The 26,770-nt window shown below is 38.4% G+C and overlaps 1 protein-coding gene across 6 annotated transcripts in view; it reads left to right on the top strand.

Annotated features, from left to right (window-relative positions):
* LOC140846898 (peptidyl-prolyl cis-trans isomerase FKBP5-like) overlaps positions 1 to 26,541 on the top strand; it is an 89,495-nt gene extending 62,954 nt beyond the window's left edge. For 3 of the 6 annotated variants that reach the window (XM_073225091.1, XM_073225092.1, XM_073225093.1), the window contains 6 exons: positions 6,287 to 6,479; positions 11,100 to 11,190; positions 13,910 to 13,993; positions 19,909 to 20,094; positions 23,395 to 23,634; positions 24,235 to 26,541. In XM_073225091.1, the coding sequence (XP_073081192.1) occupies positions 6,287 to 6,479; positions 11,100 to 11,190; positions 13,910 to 13,993; positions 19,909 to 20,094; positions 23,395 to 23,634; positions 24,235 to 24,339 (899 nt within the window). In that variant the 3' untranslated portion in view covers positions 24,340 to 26,541. Of the gene's footprint in view, positions 1 to 6,286; positions 6,480 to 11,099; positions 11,191 to 13,909; positions 13,998 to 19,908; positions 20,095 to 23,394; positions 23,635 to 24,234 lie in introns of all 6 variants that reach the window. The other 3 variants (XM_073225095.1, XM_073225096.1, XM_073225097.1) reach the window with 3 other exon arrangements.
* Positions 26,542 to 26,770: the final 229 nt, after the last annotated feature.

The raw sequence follows: 26,770 nt of genomic DNA, 5'->3' as shown, positions 1-26,770 counted from the left end.
TAACATGACAGTGAAGTTGGTACATTTATTTTGAAAGATCCATGAAATGGTAGGACTATAATATTAAAAATAATAATAGCTTAATAGTCTGGAAGCTAGGTTCTTGGTCATTTTAACGAAATGTGGTACAGATGGCAAAATTATCTAAAATGATTTTCTTATTCCAGGGGAGATTGTACTTACTAATTAACACTGATAAAAATATATATACTTTTAAATGATTTGTTTAAAATTTAATGTTAGAGTCTTGTAAGAATAGCACATAGAAGAACTTCCAAACCACCCAGTGAATGTATTCAGTACTGACATAACAGTATTGAAATCAGACCAATTAGTAGCCCTACTATGGGCTCCAACTATTCAACTTAAAGGAAGAGGCACACATCTTTCACTGTAAATCAAAAGCTAGAAGTGATTAAGCTTAGGAGGGCACATCCAAAGCCAAGATAGGCCAAAAGCTAAGCCTCTTGTATCAGACAGTTGGCCAAGTTGTGAATGTAAAGGAAAAGTTCTGGAAGGAAATGAAAAGTGGTACTCCAGTGAACATACAAGTGATAAGAACCGAAACAGCCTATTGCTGATACGGAGAAAGTGTGAGTGGTCTGGATAGAAGATTAAACCAGCCACAGACTTCCCTTAAGCCAAAACCTAGTCTAGAGCAAGGCCCTAACTCTTGAATTCTGTGAAGGAGGAGAGAGGTGGGGAAGCTGCAGAAGAAAGGTTGAAATCTTGCGAAAGTTGGTTCATGAGGTTTAAGGAAAGAAGCCATCTTTATGACATCAAAGTGCCAGGTAAAGCAGCAAGTGCTGATGGAGAAGACTAAACAGATTTTCAATGTAGACAAAATAGCCTTCAATTGGAAGAAGAGGCCATCTAGGACTTTCATAGCTAAAGAGAAGTCAAACAACATAGTCTGGATGACAGCACATCTGTTACAGTATGGTTTACTGAATATTGTAAGCCTACTTGACAAGCTCATTGACAATGCAGCTGGTCACCCAAGAGCTCTGAAGGACACAAACAAGATTAATGTTGTTTTCATGCCTGCTAACACAACATCCATTCTGCTGACCATAGGTTAAGGAGTAATTACCTTAAAGTCTTATTATTTAAGAAATACGTTTCGTAAGGTTATACTTGCCATAGATAAGTGATTCCTCAAATGGATCTGGGCAAAGCAAATTGAAAGGCTTCTGGCTTTCACCATTCACAAGGATTCCTTTTTCACCAAGGATTCACCATTCTAGATGCTATTAAGAACATTCATAATTCCTGGGAAGAGGTCAAAATCAACATTCACAAGGGTTTGAAAGAAGCTTCAGGTAGAGTAAAATCTTTTTGTTATAAAAAAATCTAGTTAACGGATTGTTTATTTTAGAATAGTATTAAAAACAAAAAATCCTATCAGTAAAGAATTTAAAGAGCTCTTGGAATTTACTAAATATTTGGAGTACTGACTCTTTTCAGAAAGGAAAATACCTATAAATGAGTGAAAATCATTACCATTTTCTTTAATGCCCTGTTTTCAGGTTAATTGTTAAATAAACATTTACTTTCTGGCCCAAAACTGTGTGCTGGGCACTGTGAGGTACAAAAGAAGCTTAAGATACTGCAGTTGCCTACTCTTGAGTTTTATTCATACCTTGACAGCTCTCTCTGGGGAGCCAGTAAGTGGTTTCTTATACCAAGTTTTAAAGCATGTTTAGTATAATTTACCACTGATTGCAGGAAAATAATCATAGCTAACTTCCTTTGACTTCATCTCTGTATATCCACATGTAACAGTTTTCGCATAGTAGATACCCCACATATGAATGAGTAAATGCCTCATACTGAGCTAAGAACTTTAATTCTGTATCTAATTTAATCCTCCCAGCAATTATGATTTAGCTGGTATTATTTTCCCTGGTCTATTGATGAAGAAACTGAGCTTCAGATAAATTAAAAGACCTTGCCCAAAGTCACAACTGCTAAGTGCAGAATGGGACTGGAATCCAGGTCTGACTGAAGTGGGACACCAGTATAAAGAATAGAATGGTGAAGACCTGTGTCGGTATAGAAGTTACTGCTGTGTGTATGCGTCCGGGTTAGACTAAGATACCTAAGTCATTTGCATAAGTGGTTTTCTATTCAAGTAGTCAGCTTCCATGCCTGCTCTCACTATCCCTCAGTTCCACAAGCAATCTCACATGTTATTTGTTCATCTCAAATAGTAGAAAATGGTACAGAGTTTGGGGGAAATTTGACCACCATGCCTGATGGGAACAGTTTCTCTTCTAATCAGTGATTAATATGTCTCTCCTGATTTTAGAAATCCATCTTTGCTTTCTCATTTGCTTTTTCACGGGGTCATTAAGATCCTACTGTCTTTTGGGGGCTCTGCTCTATTAGGCAGACGACGCAGGCAGAAAGAAACCAATTTGGCATGAATTAGGCAGCAAAGAAAACCCTTGCCAGGTGGGAGTAACCTGTCACAACCTGGTTTTCTCTGGCCAAATGACTGGTCTTTTGTAGTAATGCCATTACAACACTCCCATTCAGACCCCCATGACCCAGTAGTTGTTTGGGGAATGAGTGCAAAGCTGTCAGACACCAACTGCTATAATTAGAAAGGGAAAAACAGATACACCAGAGCTAAAGTCTTTAGGTTGGAGTGTTTACAGCACTTTTTTTTTAGGTTATAGAGGCTCTCAGTTTTGCTTCCTAAAATATAAATTACACAGTTTTTGGGTTCTTGCATTCCAGTTTTGTTACTGCAGTGAACTCTCTTTCCTTTCCCCCCTATTTTAATCAGAGTACAAATTGCTGTCAGCACATCGAGTTCATGTGCCAGCCACATTCAGAACGGGGTGTTCTGTGCTCTTCAAAACAAAATTGCTCTAGGGCAGTAAGAGAACAATAAGTCGGAGCTCCAGTTTAAGTGATGTTTTGCAGCAGACCAGACTCACTTGATGTGGTTACACTCAGATTGCGCAGCTAAGCTCTGGTGATTTGGTTTGGTTTGACTTCATGGGGTTTAGAGGACCTCTCCCACTTTAAGTTGCATAGATTTTTAAGTCAAAAGAAAATGTTGCCCCTTTTTAACTTGTGTATTTCTTTGTCTACCAAAAAAGCCCTAAGTAGAAGCATCCTGTATGTACTTTTGTTCTCTTTGGGCACGTCATAGATGATTTACTTCCCGTAAATCATGCTGGTTGGAATTAGCAACAGACCTTCTGAGCCCGTAGAGGCCAAGCTCCCAGTGAGTCATGATGGTTATTATTAAATATTTATTAAAGTGAGTATTTGCACTAAGAGATGCAAGGTCAAAAGCAACCACAGGTCTTCCACAGCCAGAACTGCCATAGTTTTTTTGGCAGCAATTGTTGAGACTATTAAAAAGACACTGGATCTATAGGAGCGAGGCATGACTGCATCTATCACCGTGATGGCCTACTGTGGTAGTCAGCAGGCGTTTCTGCCCCAAGGTGGGGTGTGAGTTTTTGTCAGCTGTCTTGTAGAACTTGTCACACCAGTGTTCCAAGTTTAGAAATGAGTTAACAGAGCGATAGCCTTTGCTACTTATAGAGATGTAAGGAGTCAATGGACTTTATACTACCTGAGGCTATGATACCTCCCCTTGCTCTGACATTCCAGATAATAACAGTATTAAAAAGTGGTGGCTTTAAGTATACGTATAAACTGATGTGTGTGCATATCAGTTTATCAGTTTAAGATTTTATGGTAATGTAGGTAGTGCTTGTTGAGATCCAATTTAGAAGAGTTAGATTTACCAGGAAAAAAAAATTATATGTAAGGTAGTAAGTATGAGAGTTATTGCAAATTTGTATCTTCCTATAAGGTGGCTGCAAACATTGGTTCTGTCATTTACTATCTGTCTTAAACAGACCAGCTGCAATGAATGTTTCTGTTTTTTGGTTTTTGCTTTCTTAACTGTGCCTTCATTATAATTCAACTTGAACTTTTTTTCTGCTTGCTTGCTTCACTTATCTTTACCAATATGTTTATTAATAGCCAATATTTTTTTCTCAATATGATGGGTTATATGTAAAGAGAAATCTGAAATTTTTAATGTAATTTTAATATTAAGTTCGTGCATCAAGCTGAAAACCAGCTTAGGAAACTGACACACAGGCAGGAATCCTTTGCAAAGTCTGTGAATTTCCTGTTTTGAAAACACATTCAAACTTGATCAACCAAAAACCACAGCGAATGTACTGATAGTCTCTTCCCCCACTAAATGTACTCTCGTTTTGGGAGTAAAGTACTTCTAACAATAAACCTTAGACAAAAAGATCTGTCAACCAACTGGTGAGCTACTAGCATAATAGGTCTCAATACTTGAGATATTCCACAATATGTTTGCTGAAAATATGCTCAGCAAATGTTTGTTCATGAAAAGTGTCATCGCATTAGTCTAAATCAGATTTCTTGGGCAGATTTAAAATTACTTAAGAGCACAAATTTTTCAGATCCCAAACTCCCTTAGAAACACCAGCTTTTACTCTAGTGAAAATATCTTAAGCCCCAGACTCCCTGCAGAACCTCTCTAGTATGTATCTAAAAATAATAAAGTTGAATTTATTTTGAAAATATTTCTAATTCAGAAGAACTTTCAGTGTGCTGCAAGTTGAGTAAGTTTTATTATTATCTAGAGTATTTCAAAAGTGAGTGTAACAGAGAGGAACATCTGTATTTATGAGAATGGGATGTAGAACAAAACTCTTATGTGCCAGCTCCACCCTGAGAACCAGGCTGGCTCTTGCCTTTGTTTGGAAGATCCTACTTGAGAGTCAGGCTTTCTCTAGTTTGTCCCTAGCTTCTTACTCCATCCTGTGGCTGCAGTGGAAACAAATAAGGATGATATTAATCTAAGTGAATTAGAAAAGGGTAGAGAGTTTCAAAGCATAAATGTTCATGTAACATTTTGACCCCTAGTGTCTACACCATTGCTATTTACTTTTCAGGGTTTGTCCAGTTTCTCAGGCCTGGGCTAAAGGTAACGGTGATCAAATGATTAACTTATAGGAATTAGCTTTGAAGCTGGTTTCTGGCTTATATCAAGAGTTACATTACTGGGACATAGAATCATAGAATTTTAGAGATGCAAAGGACCTTTTAGGTCATGTCATTCAAAAGTAGAGTAAGTTGGAACTGAACTTGTATTTAGAAAAGTATGATTGTCTCATGGAATAAGAATAATAGAACTAGTGCTTTTTAGTCTGTCTAAATCAAGTTACTAATTTAAAGTAAAAGCAACCAGTCTTAGAAAAGCAGGATTTTAGGAAAACATTACATTTGAATCTAGGCCATTATATTAGAGAAGTAGAAATAAAGAATTTTCTTATGAAAGACAGATTATTATTTTGCTTGGCATGATTGTCATGCATACAAGCCACTCATTTTTCTTAGTCCTAAGTAAGACCTAAATGGAAATGAATGAATATCCTCAATATTCAAAGAATTTGAGAAGTTTCAAAGAATTGTTTATCCTAGGGGGGGAAAAAGTCTAACTGATCAAAAATATATATATTTATGTGTTTTTTCCTGTTTTATCTTGAAAAACATAAAAGCCCCTTATACCTAATATGAAATTACCCTGCGAATGAGCTGAGTGAGTTTGAGTTGAGGGAAGAATTAGGCCCCAAGAAACTGACCTCCTAATGTTTCAGAGGATGTGGTTAAGTAATTTGATTTGTGAGGCTGTGGTGACTATTCATCCCTTTGCACTTTACATTTATTACTTTCATGCAAAGAGAATCAAGGGGTAGAGTAGGTTAGTTATTGATGATTTTGACTTTAGGTTTTCCACTTTTATTCAGATACATCTGTGAATGAAATTAAGACTAAAAAAAAAGCTTCTGTATATTCTGTTAACCTTTATGTGTCATTGAGGAAATAGCCATTCAGTTATTTTTCATCCAAGGATCTGAAGCCAAATGCAGTTATAAATGTTTAAGGCATTACATACTTGATACTAAATTTGTTGCATTTTGATAATTATCTGTTAAATAATCTAATCTAGATCCTATGTTATAGGTGAAACCCCTGTCATATAGTAGGTTTATATTAAACCTATTTTCTGCTTTGTTTTATTGTCCACTAAGCTATCTTTTTGATACAGTTATCAGTTATTATAAGTTTAAACTTAAAACATAAATATGATTGTTCTTAAATTTTCAGACTGGGTAGACTAAGCTTCAACAAGACATTCCATGTATGTCTGTAAAAATGAAAAACGGTAAATACTCCTCTATCACTTCACTAACTGAGCCAGTCTTGACAGGCAGCTTTGCTGACTGTTCCATCCCTTCTGCCTCAGTCCACCTGGAAGGCTGCTGTGATGGAAAGATGTTCGATTGCAGAGATGTGGTATTCATTGTCGGCGAAGGAGAAGACCATGACATTCCAATTGGAATTGACAAAGCCCTGGAGAAAATGCAGCGGGAAGAACAATGTATTTTATATCTTGGACCACGGTAAGCAGCGTATCAGTGATGTTATCTGAAGAATTGGGATACACTTGCTTTCTCAACGCCCATTTTGGTATCTTCAGTGAAGTTAATGCTAACAATGGAAATAATTAAGCCAGGCTACAGTTGGTCAGGGAGTCAATTAATAGGCCCCTTATGATATTGCAAAGGTGTAGGAACCTGTTTACTTGATTGATGTGTGTTAAGGACTGGATAGACAAGTTTTTCTTTTCTGTTTTTTGTTTTGCCTGCCATATTGCCAAGAGAGGAAGCTATTAGTCCTTCTCACATGATTCTCTTGCCCTTCTTCTCTTTTCTCTAAATTAAGCAGGAGGCAGTAAAGCTTGTAGGGGTTGGAAGTAAAAGCAGTATTTGGATGATTTATTACCACTTGAATTTGTGCCACTTGTTCTTATACAGAGTCCCTGAGAAATAGTGTTCTTCCTGCATCTAAAGGCAGCGGAGGTGACTCATATTTGCCTACATTTTTCCCATCGTAAGAATATCCATTAGCACGTCCAAGCTTAGAACTATCAGACACTAACAGTCTCTCTTGTGAAAATATGTTTGGTAGTATTTTTAGATTTAAAATTATACAATGAATCCAACTCTTCTGTCTTGAAAAATGAATCCTTGAGAGGAACCAGTGTGTTTTGATTCTCTTTGCATGAAAGTGCATCTCCTTATCTTGTGTCTTCTCCCTCTCTGGCTCCTTGGATTTGTCAGTAGGATTTTGAGTTACTGAGAATCTTGATGATCTGCACTTACCAGTAAGGTAATATTGTACACTTGCTTGCGGCGTATTTACCTTTGCCCTAACACCGGAGCCATAACCCTATTCCTCAAGTGATGTTTCAGCCGTGCCACAACCCACATGAAATCCTCCCAAAATGCTCTACACCTTGAACCCCATAGAACCTTCACTGCCTTTTATTTATTACCTTCTTTTTCTATATCATAATTCTTTCTCTACTTCAGTGTGTTTTACTTATATTTGTAGTTCACCCTTAGGTGAACCTGTTTATCTCTTTCTAGAAGGAACTTTTTAAAATAAAGTAGTACATAGAGAAAGCTGTCTCTTCCACAACCAAATAATATCTAATCACTTTTAATCTAGCATTCATTCCAAAATTATAGTAGTTCTACATTCATATAAAGAGAGTGGTATTTATTATGTCCCATGTATGTTTCCAGATTTAAGCTCCTTGAGGATAAGTTCCGTATACATTGTAAGCATATATTATAGGGAAACAAATTATTCTTATATTTATTAAAGCAGATATTTCCTTGCCCACATTTACATTATTGTATCATTTTGGCTAAACCCTGCTATGCAACTTACCAGCTGTGTGCACTTATTCATGTCACTTAACTCTCCTAAGCCTCAGTTTCCCCTTTTGTAAAATGGGGGTGAACAGTATCTACCTCATAAAGTTGGGGAGGAGGACTATATGAGATAGTGCATGTAAAGAGTATAGCAAAGTGCCTGACACATACAAACCCTCAGTATTTTAGCTAGTATTGCTGTTGTGATGTTTCTTCCATTTACCCTAAAACCACTAGAAAAAGAAAAACCCTGTTTTAACATATGGTAGATTTTTTTTAGATCTTTTTAGTCATAAAAGACAAGTTTTCATAAATTTCTAGGAATAAGAGTTTTTAATTTTCATATGTCTTATGGAAATAATTTAGCGTAGTTAGAAAGAATGTATTATTTTCTCTTCAAGGTGTTGGTTGGTATGTTGAGGAGCTACGTAACGGGAGATTTCTGCAATATGAGACTGTCCACCCATGCACTACATGGTATTATCCATGTATGTAGAAAATCCCTACACACTGGGCATGTTGTGAGTTCTTGCAGTGAATTTCCCTGTCTTGTTCCGTTTTCCACTTACAATAGCACATTGCCTCTGACTGCTGTAAATAGAGCTGTTGCAAATATATGTTCTGTATCACTCTTAGTATCACTCTGTCCTTCAGTCTCCAGAGGTTTCCAGGGCATACCTTCTCTTCATTTCTGACAGACTCCTTGGCAGGATGTTTCCATAATAAGAAATTCATAAAACACTTCCAAAGAATTCATTTTCTTTTTTCTCATCAGTACAATATCTTTTATATTGTTTTAAATACCATGGCTGATTAATCTTTTTTTGTTTTAGGTAAAGTATGATGAGTTTTAATACTTTTCTTTTTCCTTTCTTATGTTTCTGCCCTGCACCAACCCCAAACAAACTGCAGTCTTCCCAGAGCCATAGTGTCTGATCATGAGGGAAAATGGGTCAAAAACTAAACAATTTTTTAGAGACACATGAAGCCTGAATTTAAATCCTGGCTCTACCATTGCTTCTTTGCATGACTCTTAGGAAGCATGTCTCTCAGAGCCTCAGTTTCTTCATCTATAAAAAGGGAGCAATTGATAAGAACTTCTGGTACAGCGCCTCTTGTATGCACCTAAAGGCTTAAAAATGGTCATCAATAGCCATTACTTGTATCTCTACTCTCCACAGGCAATGATTAATTCAAGGATATTTATACCAGATTCCTTCTGCTACTATATAGCCCCATTTGTCTTTTGGTTAAGTCCTGTAATTCCATCTGTGGTGTTCTCTGTAAGGTGAATTTGTGTGCCCTGGGTTCTTCCTTGCCCAGGCTGATCTAGCATAAGTCAGACAACTTTCTGTGTAATGTGGAAGTCAGGTTAGATGCTTCCAAAACAGTTTGGTGTGAGTTGACACTCCCATAATGATGTGTTCCACATACATCTTCACAGAATCTCTTCATTTGAACCCAGGAGAGATTATAGAAATAACATCCTTCTTCAGTCCTCTTTAACTCCATTGATGGTAACCAGGACAGTTTGGTGTGTCCCTGAACCCAGCCCCTACACCATACACCCCAGCCATGGACCCCCTGTTTTTGAGTTCCTCTAAGGCAGCTTTTCTCATCGGCACTATTGACATTTTGGGCTAGATGTTTCTTGGTTGTGGGGGCTGTCTTGTGCATTTTGTAGGATGGAGCAGTGTCCCTGGTGCCCATTAGATGCCAGTAGCACCCCCACCTCAGTTGTGACAAACCCCAAATCTCTAGATACTACCAAATTTCCGGGGGAATGGGGGAGGTTTAAATGACCCAATTGAGAGCCACTGGTCTACAGCAAGTGCCAGGTCATCTGCTGGATGTACTTGTTTAGCACAGGCCACCAAATATAGCTTGCTGTCGGTAAACACATGCTCAGGAAGGACTCACCTCCCTACCTTGTTACCAACAGTAAGGAATGTTCTTTATTTACCAGATGGCAGAAGCAAAATAGGAGATACATATGTCTAAGAGCTCAAAGTAGAAAACTAGTCACCACTTTCTAAATTGGCCATTGGTAATTATGTCCTCTTTTACTTCTTTGCTGAAGATACCTTTGCCCTGCTATTAAAACTACCACACCCCATTCCTACCAGCTCTCATTGTATCTCTGTGCCTCTCGCTGGCTTCAGCTTCCATTTTCTAGTGTAACAGTGATGGTGAATGACTAAGCATTTTCTTCCTGAAAAACTCAGGCAAGGGGTAAAGAAAAGTGGTGCAAGTAGCAAGCTGGAGTATTTCCTATCCTAGTCCTTTTACTCCAGAGAAAATGAATGGTATTAGTATCCACCTGGTTTTTGCATATTTCAACCCATAGCCTGATAGTTTGGGTTTACTAAGTTTTTTTGCATATTGTTGCATAAAGAGTAATTTGGCTTAAAACAGAGGGTAACAGAATATATTCCCGTGAACACTTTCCTGATATGCTGGGCATTATTCTAAATGCTGGGAATCATTGAACCAGGCAGACAAAGCACCACCAGAACTTCTATTGTGGTAGATGTGTGTTTCTTGAATGGCTTAGATGTGTTAAAGATCTTAAGTGATCCAAAAAAACAAATTTATATGTTCCCAGTTATTTTATTAAATTTTGCCTAAAGGTTTCATGTCTTACAGTGGTATAGGCACAAAGATAAGAGTATTTTCTCTTGATGAGGTGTTAGGGCTGTTCTTTTTGATTATGTATTTGTTACATTTGTGTTTTCTACTGTGCTTGTTAAAAGTCTCAGAGAAATACTGTAAGAATGTATTTCCTTCCTGATGTGTGAGCCTTTCTCCCCATTATCTGACTAGAAGCAGTACTATTGGAAGGGATAGCACTTAGTGTTAAAAGCTTGTTAAAACGTTACCTCTAACAGACAACACTATAATGATCACGTCTTCTCTGTCCTCCTGCTGATGAAACTTTGGGGAAAATCCTAATAGCCCAATGATGGCTGTTTTATAAAAATAACAAGATGCAAAATCAAACAGAAAAAGGCAGTGACATTTAAAATTGCATTGAACAAGCAATCCCAAGGAGTACAAGTGTTGCATTACATGGGAATGTGAAGGAGAAAAGAAAACTAATCTAGCCCAGCTTCTTAAAACCCGACAGCAGTGATACTTGGCACACTCTTCTGATCCACATCAGGTTTGTTCTCAGGTCTCTGATGTGTGTAGTTCACAAATGATAGCTCTCTGCTAATGTGATGCCTCAAAATACTGAAGGAAGTGCTTGGAAATACACCATTTCTTTTAAAGTTTTATTTTTTTAACTCTCCATTTCAGATATGGTTTTGGAGAGGCAGGGAAGCCTAAATTTGGCATTGAGCCTAATGCTGAGCTTATATATGAAGTTACACTTAAGAGCTTCGAAAAGGTGAGAAAAATACGAACTTTTCTAAAATCATGGTAGATTTCTTCTCTACCCTTTTCCTATAAATATAAGTATCTGATATTACTAGATGATGTAGATAGGTGGTATTTATTCACTTGTATGTTGTGCTTTTCATGATCAAGTTTGTCTCTTGTCTCTGACACCGCTGTTAGAGTGTGGGACAACTGGAACAGCACAGCTGATGTGTAACTAAGGAGCTCAGTGTTCTTATTTTGTTCCAATGTGTCAGCCTTTTTTTTTTCTTTTTTACTTTTTTGGGTAGGATCCAAGACTTGTTCCCTTATTTGTTCCTAGACTTGTTCTTTGTGTACTTTTTTTCCTGGGTTGAAGACAGAAAGGTTCACATTCTGCCAAGCAGCTCCTTGGGGAAGTGGGGTGCAGTTTTCTAGTGTTGAACGGGTTGTACCCTTCTTGGAAATCATGAAGAGGCCTTGTCTGTGGCTCTAAGTTATTATCCAAAGTATAAGGCTTCATGGGCCACCAGGCTTGGTGACAAGGGACCTAAAAGGCAAACTTGTTAACCCTAAGCCTTTCCTTTTTATACCTGTCCAAGTAGAGAAAAGAGTTTGTCAGTTGCCTTGGATTCCAGAAGTGGGTGTCCTTCTTGAGCATATTCCCATCTCAGGCCCTCTTCTGGAGGCTTCCATCAGCAGCCTCACTAGACAAGCACAAAGCGTACGCCTGAGCTAAGTGTGCTGTTGTGTCCAGCTTAGTCCCCTGTGCATCACCAAAGCCCTACCCTTCCCCAGGAGCCCCAAGAACTGCATTTTGTGTGCCTTTTTATTCCTACAGAGCTACCTCCATTTTCTGTACATTACACTTTGGACTGGAAATTTTCCCATTCATTTCTATTTTATTAGGCTCAGAAGGGACATCACTGTCCTGTAAGGCTGTACCTTTGGGCTAAGAAAGTGAGGGGAGGACTGTGCTGGGATTCACCCCCAACAGTGATGTTCCTGATCATGCCCCTCACACTTCCTGTTCCCCAGAACAAGCCTGTGCTGTACTGATGACCATCACGCGTAACCTCCTGAAGGCCTGCTGATCCTCAGCACGGATCCTTCAAAGCTGTTCATAGCACAAAGTGCTTTTTATTGTTGGACAGAAAATAATTTTTAGCATCTGGCTCTATAGGCCTTTGGCTTTATTTCCGTTTTAAGGAAGTAGCCCTCATCCCTTCCCGCCCGTGGCCCAGTGGACAATGCCTGTTTGGGAGCATTCTCACTGTCGTGTGCCCCAGTGAGCCTGCACAGTCATCCCTCCAAGAGTGTATTTCACGCAGCAATGCTTGGTGTATTTGTAACTACATGAAGGGGTGTGTTGTTATTGGAGGCAACATGATTTCATTCTCTGCCCTGTGGTATTAAGAATACAGCTGACCCTTGAATAACACAGATTTTAATTGCTTGGCTCCACTTAACACAGATTTTTTTTCAATAAGTATATTGGAAAAGTTTTTGGAGATCTGTGACAGCTTGAAAAAACATTTTCTTTTATCTAGTTTATTGTAAGAATACAACATAATACATGTAACATAAAATAGGTTAATCAGCTGTTTATTATTGATATGGCTTCTGGTCAGCATTAAGCTATTAATAGCTATGTTTTTGGGGAGTCCAAAGTTAAACTTGGATTTTCAACTGTGCATTTTCAGTACACCCCTAACCCCCACATTGTCCAAGGTTCAGCTGTATAGTTACACCCCATAAAGACTGAACCCAATCTAAAAAATGCAAAGGACATTTTATTACTAGATTTTTAAATAATAGAGCTAAATTGTTAGAAAGCAGTATAGAGTTGCCAGAAAGAACTAGTAACTCATTTTTTTAAAAGCAGGATGGGAGGGGAAAGGAGTATGACAGCAGGGAATAAACCAATAAATTGTCTTGAATAGAGAGAATTTTACACTTACCCACCGAAGTTTCATAAATCCTACACAGTAAACAGCACTGACACAGTCATTGCCGTTTTCCCTAAAGGACCCCAGATTATTTTATTGATTCTTTAGAATCCTTGCAGATCCAGCTGTTTGTAATGAAGTTCAGATGTCCCTGGATTCATACCTAGAATGGTGTGATGATATACATAATGCATAAAGTAGATGATAGTGAAATCATTTATTTATGGCTTTGAAATGTATTTATGATTTACTAGAAATTCCCTAGTTTACATCTGCAAGTTGATGCCTGCATGTTGGAGGCCTCAGTGTATCTGGTTGTTTTAGAGTGGAGAGACAACTACATGAGCTAGAACTCTTTAACTTTTGTTAAAAAGTTATGTAGGGTTAAAAATATACAAATGTGATTTGACTACAATAGTGTTCCCATTTTAGAGTTAAAAAACTGAGGCTTGAAAGAAACTTGCTGTTATAATAGCAGTTTAGTGGCACAGTTTGCAGGAGTGAAATAGGGGACCATAGCTTTCATTGTGTGGCCTTGACTTATAATTCCAAAGGTGCTCAAGAGTTTATGTTTCTTACTGTATTTTTGCCTGCTTCTTTTGAGTAACCTGGGTCAAGCTGAAGCTTTGTCATTGTGAAGGTGAGTTCTAGCCTAACAGTGCATTGGCAATGGCTCATGGTTTTAAATCAGTGTGTTCTGAGTTGTGGGTATCCTCCGAAAGTAGCTACTATTCTTACAGGCATGAGCTGATGCTTTTTCTTCACGGTTCATCTAACCATTGTCACAAATTTGCACAACAGGCCAAAGAATCCTGGGAAATGGATACCAAAGAAAAATTGGAGCAGGCTGCCATCGTCAAAGAAAAGGGAACTGTGTACTTCAAAGTATGTGAGTCCTCATACTCTTAGGTCCTTTCTATCTCAATTTACTCAAATGTCAGTGAATTGTACTGATAGGATTCCCTACTCTGAATTCTTTCAACACTCTTCTAGGTAAGAAAAAGCCTGAATTTTTATAAGTCTGTCATTTTCAGTGTAAGAAATGGTGAGAAAGAATGAATTAATGTGACAAAAACAATACAAATGCCTCTTTCACACATTTAACTCTAGATTGTGACCCTCCATAAAGGCAGATCACGTTTGTCTTGCCCACCCACCACTGTATCACTCAAAGCCTAAAGCATCTTGCTCAGTACATAGTTGGCACTCAACAGACATAGGTGGAATGAAACAAAGAATGGATAGAATAATTGTTAGCAAATGAGAGAATTCATAGGGGTAAGTTTGACATCATTTTTCTTTCCGCTGTCTTGGGGAAATCACTAAGGCACTGACAGAAGGAAAGAGAACATGCACAGATTTCAAAAGAAACTGACAGGAGGAGAGCAATAATTTCTTCTAATGGCCAAGGTGATCCCTGCCACACTTGCTTTGGTGAAGAATCAGCAGAAATTCCTGAATGATACTTGTCATTGATGCTTCTAGAAAACCCTTTCTAGTAACATCTAGGAATGTGGTATTTCCTCACTTAGAACTTAAACCCCCAGATCTAAGAAAAGAGAAAGAGCACTTAATTCAGTTCTAATCAGAATGCTCTATCCATTGCTTCCCCACCCCCAAATATGTACCTCCTCCATGTCAAAAGGAAAGAGCTTAGTAAGGAAGAAAGATAAAGAATGGGAGTTTCGTCAAGAGTTTCTTTTTCTAATTGCCTCTGCAATCCATGAACAAAATTAAATGATGTTTTCAACAATCTGAAGCAGTGATGCATAAATGTCCTTCAGCGAGTCTTCATGCAGCATCCTCTGTAAGACGTGCATTACACTGACAGCCTTGTCTGGGCGGAGGAGAGGCAATGTTAATCCACATGAAACAACTAGAGAATTAGGTTAAGACTGTATAACCAATACAAGGCAAAGGGCAAATGTATGATTATTGTTTTTCAAACTTTGAGAGGAGATCCATTATTGGGTCATGAAATCAAGTTAGTTGAACTATATATATATAGTAAGTATAAATTTTGTTACATAAAATTTTTGTTCAGCTGTTAGTGGGTACTGGATTATAATTTAAAACATTTCTTACTGTGTGTTATAGTTAAATTTGAGGTCCATTGGTATAGGTAATATATAATTATATTTGTCTGTAACTATATATCTATTAAAATAATGTATGTATCACCAGAAAGCATTGGGATATGGTGGATTGGGGATCAGGAAAATTGGACTTTGTGGCTCCAAATGGTTTAAAGTCTTTCAGGTCCAAAGGGGTTATTTTTTCACGTGAAAAGTGAGGAAGTTAAATTAGAGGATCCCCAAGTTTCTTTCCAACCCTAAAATTATTGGAGTTTCTAAACTCTCAAGAGCAAGTTTGGGTTTTTTTCTTTTTTAATTCTAAGTGAGGTTATTGAATACTTTTAAACTACTCAAGTAAGATTCCAAATGGGTTATTTGTAGACCCGAATATGCAATACACTAGAATAGAAAGAAAATGTTCTGTAAAATCCCTCAAGGCCATGGGTCCTGAATGCTGTTTCCTACATACCTCTTTAAATGTATTTTTATATTTCCCCAAACTTCTAAATAGAATATTAACAATTTGGGGTTGAGGTTTTTGGCATTTGACTAGAATTATATCAACTCAGTGTAGTAAAACAGCTCAGCTATTCAGAAGCTCTGATTGGCTGCGGATGACTCAGAACTTTGGGGGACATCATTAGTAACGAAATCATGGTGCAAAGCCACATATCGCCTAGCTAGCTGTGTCCTGAATATATATAGAGAGAGCACCAGAATTAGTGATCAGTAGCAAAAAGCAGCACTTCAGTGTTTATACAGCACTTTGTTGCTTCTTAGCATTACAACTGCAATAGTGGTTTGTGTATTTCATAATATTATGAATCCTTTTAAACGTACTGGGTTTTTTTTATAAAATCTGGATCATCAGTCACACATATGGAGATTATTATTTTTAACATGCTATTTGATAGACAGAATCTGTCAAAACATTAGTCCCTTGGGGGAAAATTAATGAAAGGTTCAAAACCACTGATCTAAGACTTTTCTCCTGGAATGTCTCTGAACATTTTGTACTACTAAAAACTTCCCTGGAGGTACCTTCATAATTATAGGTAAAAGATCCCAGCAGTGACCCTAGTTTTAGCTGTAATACTTCAAAATGGTTGGTATAGTTTCCTGCACACATTCCCTTTTCGAATTTCAGGGCAGGTTTCAATCTGCTGTGCTACCCTCTTGGGCCTCTTCCCTGGGTATTTGACTTGGCACATTGTACACATGCACAGAGTCCAGATCTGTGGGTGAGGAAAGAGATGGGTGAAATAAAAACCTACATTTCATAACATCTGTACATTGGAGCTCCATTTTCATTAACCGGTCAGTTTGGTTTACACCTAAGTGGGTAAATCTCCCCTTAGTAGGGTTGAACTGTACTTAACTTTTAAATGGGAATGATTTTGCTATTTAGACTGTGACTCCTCGTATCAACCTCTGAACACTAATTATGCCAGGCATTGTGCAAACCAGCTAAACAGACCTGATTTTTGCCCTCATAGCTGACCGAATTCTGCAGGACAAAGAGTATTAACTGTCAGATCCAGTTGGTGTTACCCTTTCTGACTTGGAGACAGAAAGGTGAAGGAGTCTGAGAACTCTGCAATGATACGGGGTTCCTGCGCCCCCTTGTGCTCCTTGGGAAAAAAGCATTTCTAAAGCAGGCTGGCTAAGGAGCAGCTCTCAGCCCATGAACCTTTTTCAGACAAACCAGGCTTTGCTGTATTTTGACCACCCTTGCTGAACCAAGAAACCAGGGCTGTGATTTAGAAACAAGTCATCTAATGACTCTAGGATATGGGGTTAAAAAAACCTCTTAAGCAGAGTCCACCCTACCTTGTTTCTCCTTCCTTCTTTCTGTACAGGATTTTCAACTTAGCACTATCAACATTTGGGGATATATAATTCTGTGGTGGGAGGCTGTCCTTCACACCGTAGGATATTTAGCAGCATCCCTGGCCTGCACGCACTAGATGCCAGTAGCACACGCGCGCACACGCACACACACACACACCCTCCATTTGTGACAGGAAAAGTCTCAAAGCACTGTCAAATGTTACCCCGGGGAAGGCAAAAATCACCCCAGTTGATAACTCCTGTTTTAGTTCATCATGAACAGAAATACTACAAAACAAAGACCTTTGCTTATTGGAAGTTGAGAAATAAAGTTATATATGATACATATGAAAAAACTTTCAAGAAATTAAAATGCTCTATAAATATAAAGGAATTATTATGAAGTCTATTTTTGTTTTGTTTTCTTCTGTAACTCTGACTTTTCAGAACCCATTGAAGTGATAAGATCTGGGTCTTTGTCCTCTCTTGCTCTTCTTTCCTTTCCCTATAACAATATTTTAAATCAGAAAAAGTAATGGGTACATTAAAGATGGAGGAGGAGGCATGAGGGAGAAGCTGGGCCTAACAGGGCCATGCCTGTGTTGCTTACCTAATTGAAGCACCCCTTTCAGTTCTAACCACACCTTTGCTGTTGCTCCCAGTGATAGAAGAGGTTTGATTCCTTAGTTATATTCCTTTGATCTAATATTTATTCAGCAAACCTTTATTAAGGGCTTCTTTGTACTGAACCTGGGATAGTCCTTTGTGCTTAACCCTGGGTATTCCAGAAGGCGTGGGACATGCTTCCTGTCCTCAAAGACCTCATAGTCCAGCAAGATATTGACAAGGAAAATGCCAAACCTGAAACTAGTGGGGACTTTATTCTTCTTCATGTTGGGCCTAAGGCTATAACAAAATTTAAGTATTGTCTTAGCTTGGGCTGCCATAATAAAATACCATTGTATAAAAAATAGGAATTTCTTTTTCACAGTTCTAGAGACTGGAAGTCTAAGATCAATGGGCCAGCAGGGTTGGGGTCTTGTAAGAACCCTCTCCTAGGGTCACAGATGGCAGCCTGGTTGTTGTGTTGACCTTTCCTAGGTACTTGAAAGTTGGGGGAGAGAGAGGAAGCAAGTTCTCTGGTGTTTCTTACAGAGGAACTAATTCCTTCATGAGGGCCTCACCCTCAGGACCCCAGCTGAACCTAAATACCTCTGAAAGGCCCCATCTTCAAATACCATCACACAGGAGGTAGGGCTTCAACATATGAATTTGTTAGGGAGACACAATTCAGTCCATACCAAGTACAGCATCATTTCCTCAAGAATTTTAACACTATAAAAGATCCTGGTTTTATGTTCTTACAAATAACCTGTACCATAGATTTGTGAGGCTGAGAGGATAACAGATTGATGTTAGTACCCTTCCCATAACACCTCAGAATCCTTCTGCATTACATTTCTACAGCAGAACTGGTGAGATCTATGTGTTCTCTTTCCTAAAGAAGTCTGCAAAATGGGATGTGGGGAGGAAGGGCACTCTAGCCCTCATTCAGACCAAGGCCTTCCACTTGGAACTGGTCTGCTGCATCCTCATCACCAAAAATTGACATCAAGGCTTCCTTTCTACAGGTGAAGCTCATTTCCTTTACCAACCACTTGAAGTCCCTTATAATAGAAACATTCTTCAGAGTCAGTCATTGGGTGAGGTTGGAGTGTATGTGGGGAGACATAACTACATGGAGATATGTGCATTCCTTTGACTGTGGTAAATCCTAGTGACGTGACCTTAAATTACGCTGTTCATTGGTTTTAATGTCCTAATGGGTCTGGCTGTGATTCTGCCATTGGGTAGCAGGTATCACCTGTTTCTGAGGCAGTCACCCCCTGCAGAGGAGACCCCTAGTCTGTACTCCCATTTTGTTTGTGTATTTATTAGCTCTCACTCTTTTCTGTCAACCTAAAATAGCAATAAGCACATTTTTCTCAGCCCCTTCATTTCTTGCATAAGGCATATATATAATTAACTCATGTGAATTCATTATGTAATTGTTATTCATGATTGTTAAGAGTTCTAATCAGGTAAAAAGGCAAAAATATGATTAAGAGAAAGCTTTTTCTTGTGTACTTAGCTGTGTGATTTATTTTTTATAGTTAGTTATGTTAGATGCTGCTATTCAACTATATATATTGCCACTGTCTTAGATCAGAGGTCAGCAAACTAGCCTGTTTTTCTAAGTAAGATTCTGCTGAGACACAGCCACACACATTTATTTTTATATTGTCTATAGCTGCTTTTGCACTGTTGACAGAGTTGCCACAGAGATTGTTTAGCCTATGAAGCCTAAAATATTTATTATCTGCTCCCTTAAGAAAAAGTTTGCCAACCACTGGTTTACGTAAGTCAGATTAGCTGTGTTTGGGAGTGGCACTTGCCAGAATGTAGTATCTACTGTGCAGTGGTTATCAGGAGAAAAGGGAAAAGTAACTTCCCCACCAGGTAAGCTAGTGACATGGTCTAAACTACTCATCAGCCTTTTCAAAGTCAGGTAAATATTAGCACCAAAGAATGTAACCCAAAGGCTCGATGCCCTCCTGCTGAAAGAACTGCCCCTCAAAAAAAGGATGAGATGGTGGAGGAAAATGCTGGAGAACAGCTTCATATAGTGCTTGGTCCTGAACCAACTCAGAGGTCACTGGGACTTAAAAAAGAATGGAAAAAGATGCCTGCATAGCCACCTCCTGAGAACAACAAAAGCAAATGATCAAATACTATGGTTAGTATGAGGGGCTGTTTCTTCGTTTTGAGGATTTGGTTTTCTCAGGGAGGGCTGAGCTCTCGCTTCTTTTGTACCCCCTTCAGAGCTTGTGTAAGTAATTACAGCTTCTCTTCTAGGGAGGCAAGTACATGCAGGCAGTGATTCAGTATGGGAAGATAGTATCCTGGTTAGAGATGGAATATGGCTTATCAGAAAAGGAATCAAAAGCGTCTGAATCCTTTCTGCTTGCTGCCTTCCTGAACCTGGCCATGTGCTACCTGAAGCTGCGAGAGTACTCCAAAGCCGTTGAATGCTGTGATAAGGTGAGGGCCCACATGTGAGGTGGGCTCTGCGTATTCCAGATCTTTTCCTTCATCTTCTTTTGCTGTGTCTTAGCTAAGGGGTGGAGGTTTTTGTCATTTCACTTTGTGCTATTTGTTTGGAGTTATTTCTCAGCATGAATTGGGAAATTCAGAAAGATTTTGATTACCATTCAACTTTTTTGATGCCTAGATTATAATGTATTATGAATAAAAGTTTTGATAAAAAACAATTTCATCCAGGTTGAACTCCTCGGGTTCAATTTGATAACAAATATAACTAAGCCTTCAGGGTTTTAATAGACTGCAGCTGTTCATATAAAGCGTATATACAAATCACTTTATATTATAATCATATTTACTCACTGTTGAAGAATACGCAGATAATTTGGAAGACCCTCAAAGCATCAGCAGCCCTCTCCCTCTTTACATTTGTTTTGTTCATGCTGGTGCTGGTCTGTTAGTCCTGAGGTGCTCCTTGATAGTGCTCATCATGGACGGTTTTGATACTTTCATACAGTAACTGGCGCTGACTCTTATGTCAGGCATTTGGAGAGTGAACTGTTTATTACAGTATGGGTAAAAGCTAGTCATTGGATGTATCTTAAAGATAGACAAAGGGATAAAAAAGACAAGCAACTATTTCATACATTCTTTGTAAGATTGTTTTTGAGTTTTAATTTTGAACTTTGTGGATAAATATCCTGTCATGCTATACTAAATTTTTGCCTGAAAAAGGAATATTATTATTGATGACATTTTAAAACTTTGTGCTTCTTTTTTATTATAGTAGTAAATAGTTACTCAAATTCATACATGACAAAAACATATAAGACAGTAAAAGTCCATCCGTAAAATTCCCATTGGCGCTCTCCCCCAAAACCAGTCATTCATTTCACACATATTCCTTCCATTTTTTTTATAGAGTAATGTGTGTGTATATATTTTTTAAATGAGAATGTATACACTTAGATATATAGTTTTATAAAACCAGGACGTCTTTCTGCATCCTCAGTCCGTCACAACTCCTTCATTCTTTATAAAGTCTATGTTACATAGTATCCATTGTATGCATCTGTCATAGTTTATTTAACCAATCCCTTGTGGTAGGTTTCCAAGGCTTTGGTATTACAAATTGTATAGCGTTTTTTCTCTGCATACTTTGGGATTGTTTCTATAGGCTAAATTGCTAAAATAGAAATACTGAATCAAAAGACATGATGATTTTAAGACATTAAAATTTAAAATTTTAATACCTTATATATTATCATTGAATATTTTCAGTGTTTTTTCTCTAATATTGGCTACAAAAAATTATTTTCATTTTTATTTCTTGGTTACTGATGAAGTAACCTGTCTTTTCATTATTTATTAGCCATTTGCATTACTTCTGTGAATTGTCTGTTCACATTCTCTGGATTATTCATCTGTTGTCTATTGATTAACGCAGTCTATACATCATTGCTATTAACCCTGTGACAGTAGGGACCCTGTTCTCACTTGTCTTTTAACTTTGTTGATGGTATCTTTTTCTGTAAAGGAAGTTTTAATATTTACATAGCCAAATCTATCTTTTCCTTTCTAGTTAGGACGGTCTTCCCCACCCTAAGATTATAAAAATAGCCCTGTTTAGTACTTGCAAAGCCTACTACAACAAGGTTTGCTTTTTTAAAAAATAACCCTATTTTATTTTTATGGGTAATTTTTTTTTCCATGTAAATATACTTGGGCTAGAAATAATTTTTGTGTTTATGGTGTGAAGTAAGAATTTAATTCTTATTTTCTATGTGGATAACCACTGTCTCAGCACCATCTATTACAAATCTAATCCTTTCCCTGCTGATTGACATTATCATCTTTGTCATTAAATCTTCATAAACAGACACATGAATCTGTTTCTGAATGCTTTGTTTTGTACCACTGACCTGTTCGTCCACAGATGAGTAATCAAACTGCTTTCATTTCAGTAGTTTGATGTAGTCTGTCGTTTTCTTTGGTTGGTCAAGGCTCCTCTGATTATTTTTGTTTTTCCAAAATTTTATTAGCCTTTCTTGGGCATTTTGTTCTTCCATTAGACTTTAAAATGAGCTTCTCAAGAGCCCCTTCCTAAGTCCCCTTGGGATCTTTATAGAAGTTACAGAAAATACAGAAATTAATTTGGGTAGTTGTATTTTGATCAACAGGATGTATTCGCCTTGAGCCCCATCTTTTCAATACACTTTTCTGTAATTAAGGTATTATTTGATATACACTCTTACAAAGGTTTCACATGCAAAAGCTATGTGGTTACTACATTTACCCATATTATCAAGTCCCCCCAATACCCCCATGCACTCACTGTCCATCAGTGTAGTAAGATGCCACAGATTCACTATTTGCCTTCTGTGTGCTACACTGTTTTCCCCATGACCCCTCCACACCATGGATACTAAACATAATACCCCTCCATCCCCTTCTCCTCCCTCCCCCACCTCTCCCCTTTGGTGATCGCTAGTCCCTTCTTGGAGTCTTGAGTCTGCTGCTGTTTTGTTCCTTCAGTTTTACTTTGTTGTTATACTCCATAATGAGGGAAATCATTTGGCACTTGTCTTCAATACACTTTTTAAAAATAATTTTTTATTGAAGTATCATTGATATACAGTCTTATATTGGTTTCATATATACAACACATTGGTTCAGCAGTTGCCCATATTATTAAATCCTCACCCCCACTAGTGCAATTTCTATCTGTCAACATAGAAAGATGTTACAGAATCATTGGCCATGGCCAACTTAAATTATGATTGAGAATTTTTGTGCCTCTTTATCCCCTTCACCCTTCCCACCCACCCACCCTAACCCCTGCCCCATGGTAACCACCAGTCATTTGTCAGTGTTTATGAGTCCCGTGCTATATTTTGTTCATTCTGTTTTGCTTTTGTTTTTATATTCCACAAATAAGTGAAACCATATGGTATTTGTCTTTCAATACCTGGCTTATTTCACTGAGCATAATACCCTCTAGATCCATCCATGTTGTTGCAAATGGCAGGACTTCTTTTTTCTTCATGGCTGAATGATATTCCATTGTGTATATGTACCACATCTTTATCCATTCACCTATTGATGGATACTTAGGTTGCTTGGGCGATAGACACAGGGATGTATGTATATTTTCAAATCAGGGATTTTGTTTTCTTTGGGTATCAGTACACTTTTCCCAATTCCCTTGGCCAGAAAGCTTTAGTAAGTTAAATGCTGAATTTCTTAAAATCCCCACAAGTAACTTTCATCCTTTCTAAAATATAGACTCTCTGTTCCTAGGCCCTTGGACTGGACAGTGCCAGTGAAAAGGGCTTGTACAGGAGAGGTGAAGCCCAGCTGCTCATGAATGAGTTTGAGTCAGCCAAGGGCGACTTCGAGAAAGTGTTGGAAGTAAACCCCCAGAATAAGGCCGCAAGACTGCAGATCTCCATGTGCCAGAAAAAGGCTAAGGAGCACAACGAGCGGGACCGCAGGATATACGCCAACATGTTCAAGAAATTTGCAGAGCAGGATGCAAAGGTATGTGCAGAACCCACTTGCTTTTCAGGTAGATCAAGAACTGGCCTTGCCCCTGAGGTGGTTAGGCATAGTGCACGGGATAGGTGGATAATCTGAGGCACAATAGGAAATATGATTTCTGAGGTCCAGCACGGCTTTTCTGCTCATGAGACAGATAGTTTTGAGATGCTGACATGTTCATTCAAGAGGTGAGAAAAATGAACTCCCTAGGAACATACTACTTCCTTGTTGAGACCTCCGATTTTCCCAGGAAGAGGACTACGATGGGGAAGCCCCACCATCATACGCTTTACTTTGAGGTTCAGCAGCCAACCTGGTGAATGTGATGTAGGTCAGCCTTCCCTACAGCAAAGTTGAATTCTGGTCCTGAGTTCACCCTCCAGTCCCCAACCCCCTGTCACACGGACTTGATTATTAAACAGCTGTCCCTCTGGCAAGCCAGTCATTTAACCAAGGAAAGTGAAAGTTCCCACTCTGCAGCATAGCCCTGACTTACCCACCCAGGCAGCCTGAGAAGTGGTTAGAGTGCCCTCTTGTTTTAGACCTGAACATGTCACTCCTTTTTTCTCTAACCCGGTTGATTTCTTGTATCTTCGTCAGGAGGAAGCCAGTAAAGCAGGAGGCAAGAAGCCTTTAGAAGGTGTCACCAATGAAAAAGAAAGAGGAAGTCCAGCAATGGAAGAGAAAGCTGAAGGCCTTGTATGACATCAGGCAAAGGGGGGAAGAGCCCTGATGAACTTGGCCCCCTCCTCCCTGGGCTTTCACCCAACTCAGGACTAAACAGTGTTCAGTGTAAAGTTTGTTATAGTCTGTGTGGTTCTAGAAGCCAATGGCAAAACCAGTAGCCACCGTGCTGCTGCCCAGTGCTCTCATTGCGGGGCTGGTGTGGGACCCCTCCAGGTGGACCAAACCAGAAATGACTGTTGGAGTGGGGAGACCCAACCAACAGCTTAAGTCCAGCTCATTTCAGTTTATGTCAACTTTGAATATCCAGTTCAGGTCCCTTGAGATAATCCTAACAATTTGGGGCTGTATGTTAGGTTTTACATTTGACCGAACTTTAATAGCACTGCACAGAATTTTAAACAAACACTTAATGAATTTCTCCTTTCCTACAGTTGGGTGAGGGAGAGGAGCACAAGGTTTTGTTTTTTTTTAAATGACTGAAGTGCTACAAATGCAACCTGTTGAATTTTTAACCAACCGAACCCATGGTGGAGGGGTCTGGGGTCCCCTCAATTCCACAGCAGTGTAGTCAGTCTTGAAAGCCAGAACCTCAGAAGCCACCACTTGCTCCCTTAGCCCCATGATTCCTTCCCTTAGTAAGCCAGCCCCCCTGCGAGAGGGGGTCTCCACCAAACATGCTTCGCTCTGAAGGAGGAATTCTGTCATAAATAACTCAAACACTCTTCATTGATGATAATGAGCAAACAGAGTTCCTGGATTAGCTTTCCCTGTTTTGGATGAAGTTCTGAGATGCTGGAATGTGAAAAGAACAATCAGAATTGTGCTTTTCCCCTTCTCTGTTCCTTTTAGGAAATAATATTGAGTACGCCCTGCCTGCTGGCATTGCTACTGTTCAGTTTCTTACTTCCATTCTTACCGTTGCTATTAAGAATTTAAGACTTGTTCTTATATCTTTGACCTGGAGTGGATCTATTTACATATACATTTAGGATCCATGCAGCTTTTTTTGTTGTCTTTTTAAAATTACTGTCTCATAAACATATGTATACTGGTTTATGGAATATTATTTACACTCCTATCATGCAAAAATTTTTTTTGACTTTTTACTTCTAAAGTAGCTTAATTTTTAACAAAATCTGTGGGGTTGAAATATAAGTTGCTCTTCTACACTAAGGGTTTTCCTTGCAGGTTTGACACACAGTAGTTTTCTATACTGATAGCTTCTTTGTTCTGGTGTGAATTGTGAAAAAGAATTGAAAAAAGCCTCCCACACAGTTTTACCTAATTTAAATCTCCAGTACTTGGGCATTGAATTAGGGCAAGTCTTAAATATATACATGTGATTGAATCTTAGTCCTTATGGGTAAATGAAATTAAACACAGCTTTCTATTCCCACAGCCTAAGAAACACTCATGGGACTGCATTGGTGACCCAAGGAAACATTCACAGCAACCTGGAACATCTCACTTGTTAAACCCTAAAGAACACTGGCAATTATATTTTAGATTAGTTTTTATCTTTATGGTGGTTTTAACAAACCCCTTCATTGTTAGGTTAGGACCCATATTAAAACCTAAAAATAAAGGTATTTCCTTTTATACCAGTTTTCTTCTCCATGGAACAAACAGAATTAAATTTTAATTTTCTCCTTTAATAACTAAAATCCTTTAATTTCCCATTTACACTTTTGTGTCTTTTCATATTTCTTTTAAAAGCCCCAATCTCACTTAAGAAATATGAAAAGCAAAAGCTTATTTTGCTTATTTGTTTAACTGTTTAGTATTTGTAGCTCTGTTGACTAGAGCATGACGCCAGTGAGGCCAAGTTTGAGATTTGATCCTAAAAAGGCCAGTTAGAGCTTTCTGCAGATAACGAACAAAAAAAATATTCCAAAAATTAGATTATCCTGTCTCCTAAGTGTGTGTTATGGGGGGGAGAGGGCAAGAGTGTGTGGAATGTGTGGAGGAAAGGGTGTGTGAGTGGTTCTGAGCAGTGATTGAGGTGCCCATCACCACTCAAGAAAAAGAAACTTCACATATTCTTGTATCAAATTCAGTAATCTTAACAGTCAGTCTAGAAATCATCAGATGTATCTTGTAGACCACATATGGAGTGGTGAGGGAATGTACGGTGAATTAAAAACAAATTTTTTTAATCATTCAGATGTACTTTTTTTGTGTGTTCCTTAAATAAACTCAAAAAGACTGATTTTTCCATTATTCTTGGTGTTAGTAGTCTTCAAGAAAGGCAGTTTTGGGTGGAAAATCATAGTAGGGGCCAAGTTGAAAAAGACAATAGAGAACTGGTAGAAGACAGTACTGCCATGCTCTTTGCTCTGCTGCACTACTTCAGCATGGGGTGAAAGGGTGGTGGAATGACGCATCTATGTTCAAATGAACCAAATAATCAGAAAAACGAGGATTCTGTTTTTTTCATGAACCAGTGAAT

Source organism: Manis javanica, chromosome 16, assembly GCF_040802235.1.
Source record: "Manis javanica isolate MJ-LG chromosome 16, MJ_LKY, whole genome shotgun sequence".
Taxonomy (NCBI): Eukaryota; Metazoa; Chordata; class Mammalia; order Pholidota; family Manidae; genus Manis; species Manis javanica.
Note: the sequence above shows the minus strand (reverse complement) of the source record. Positions and strands in the feature narration are given on the sequence as shown.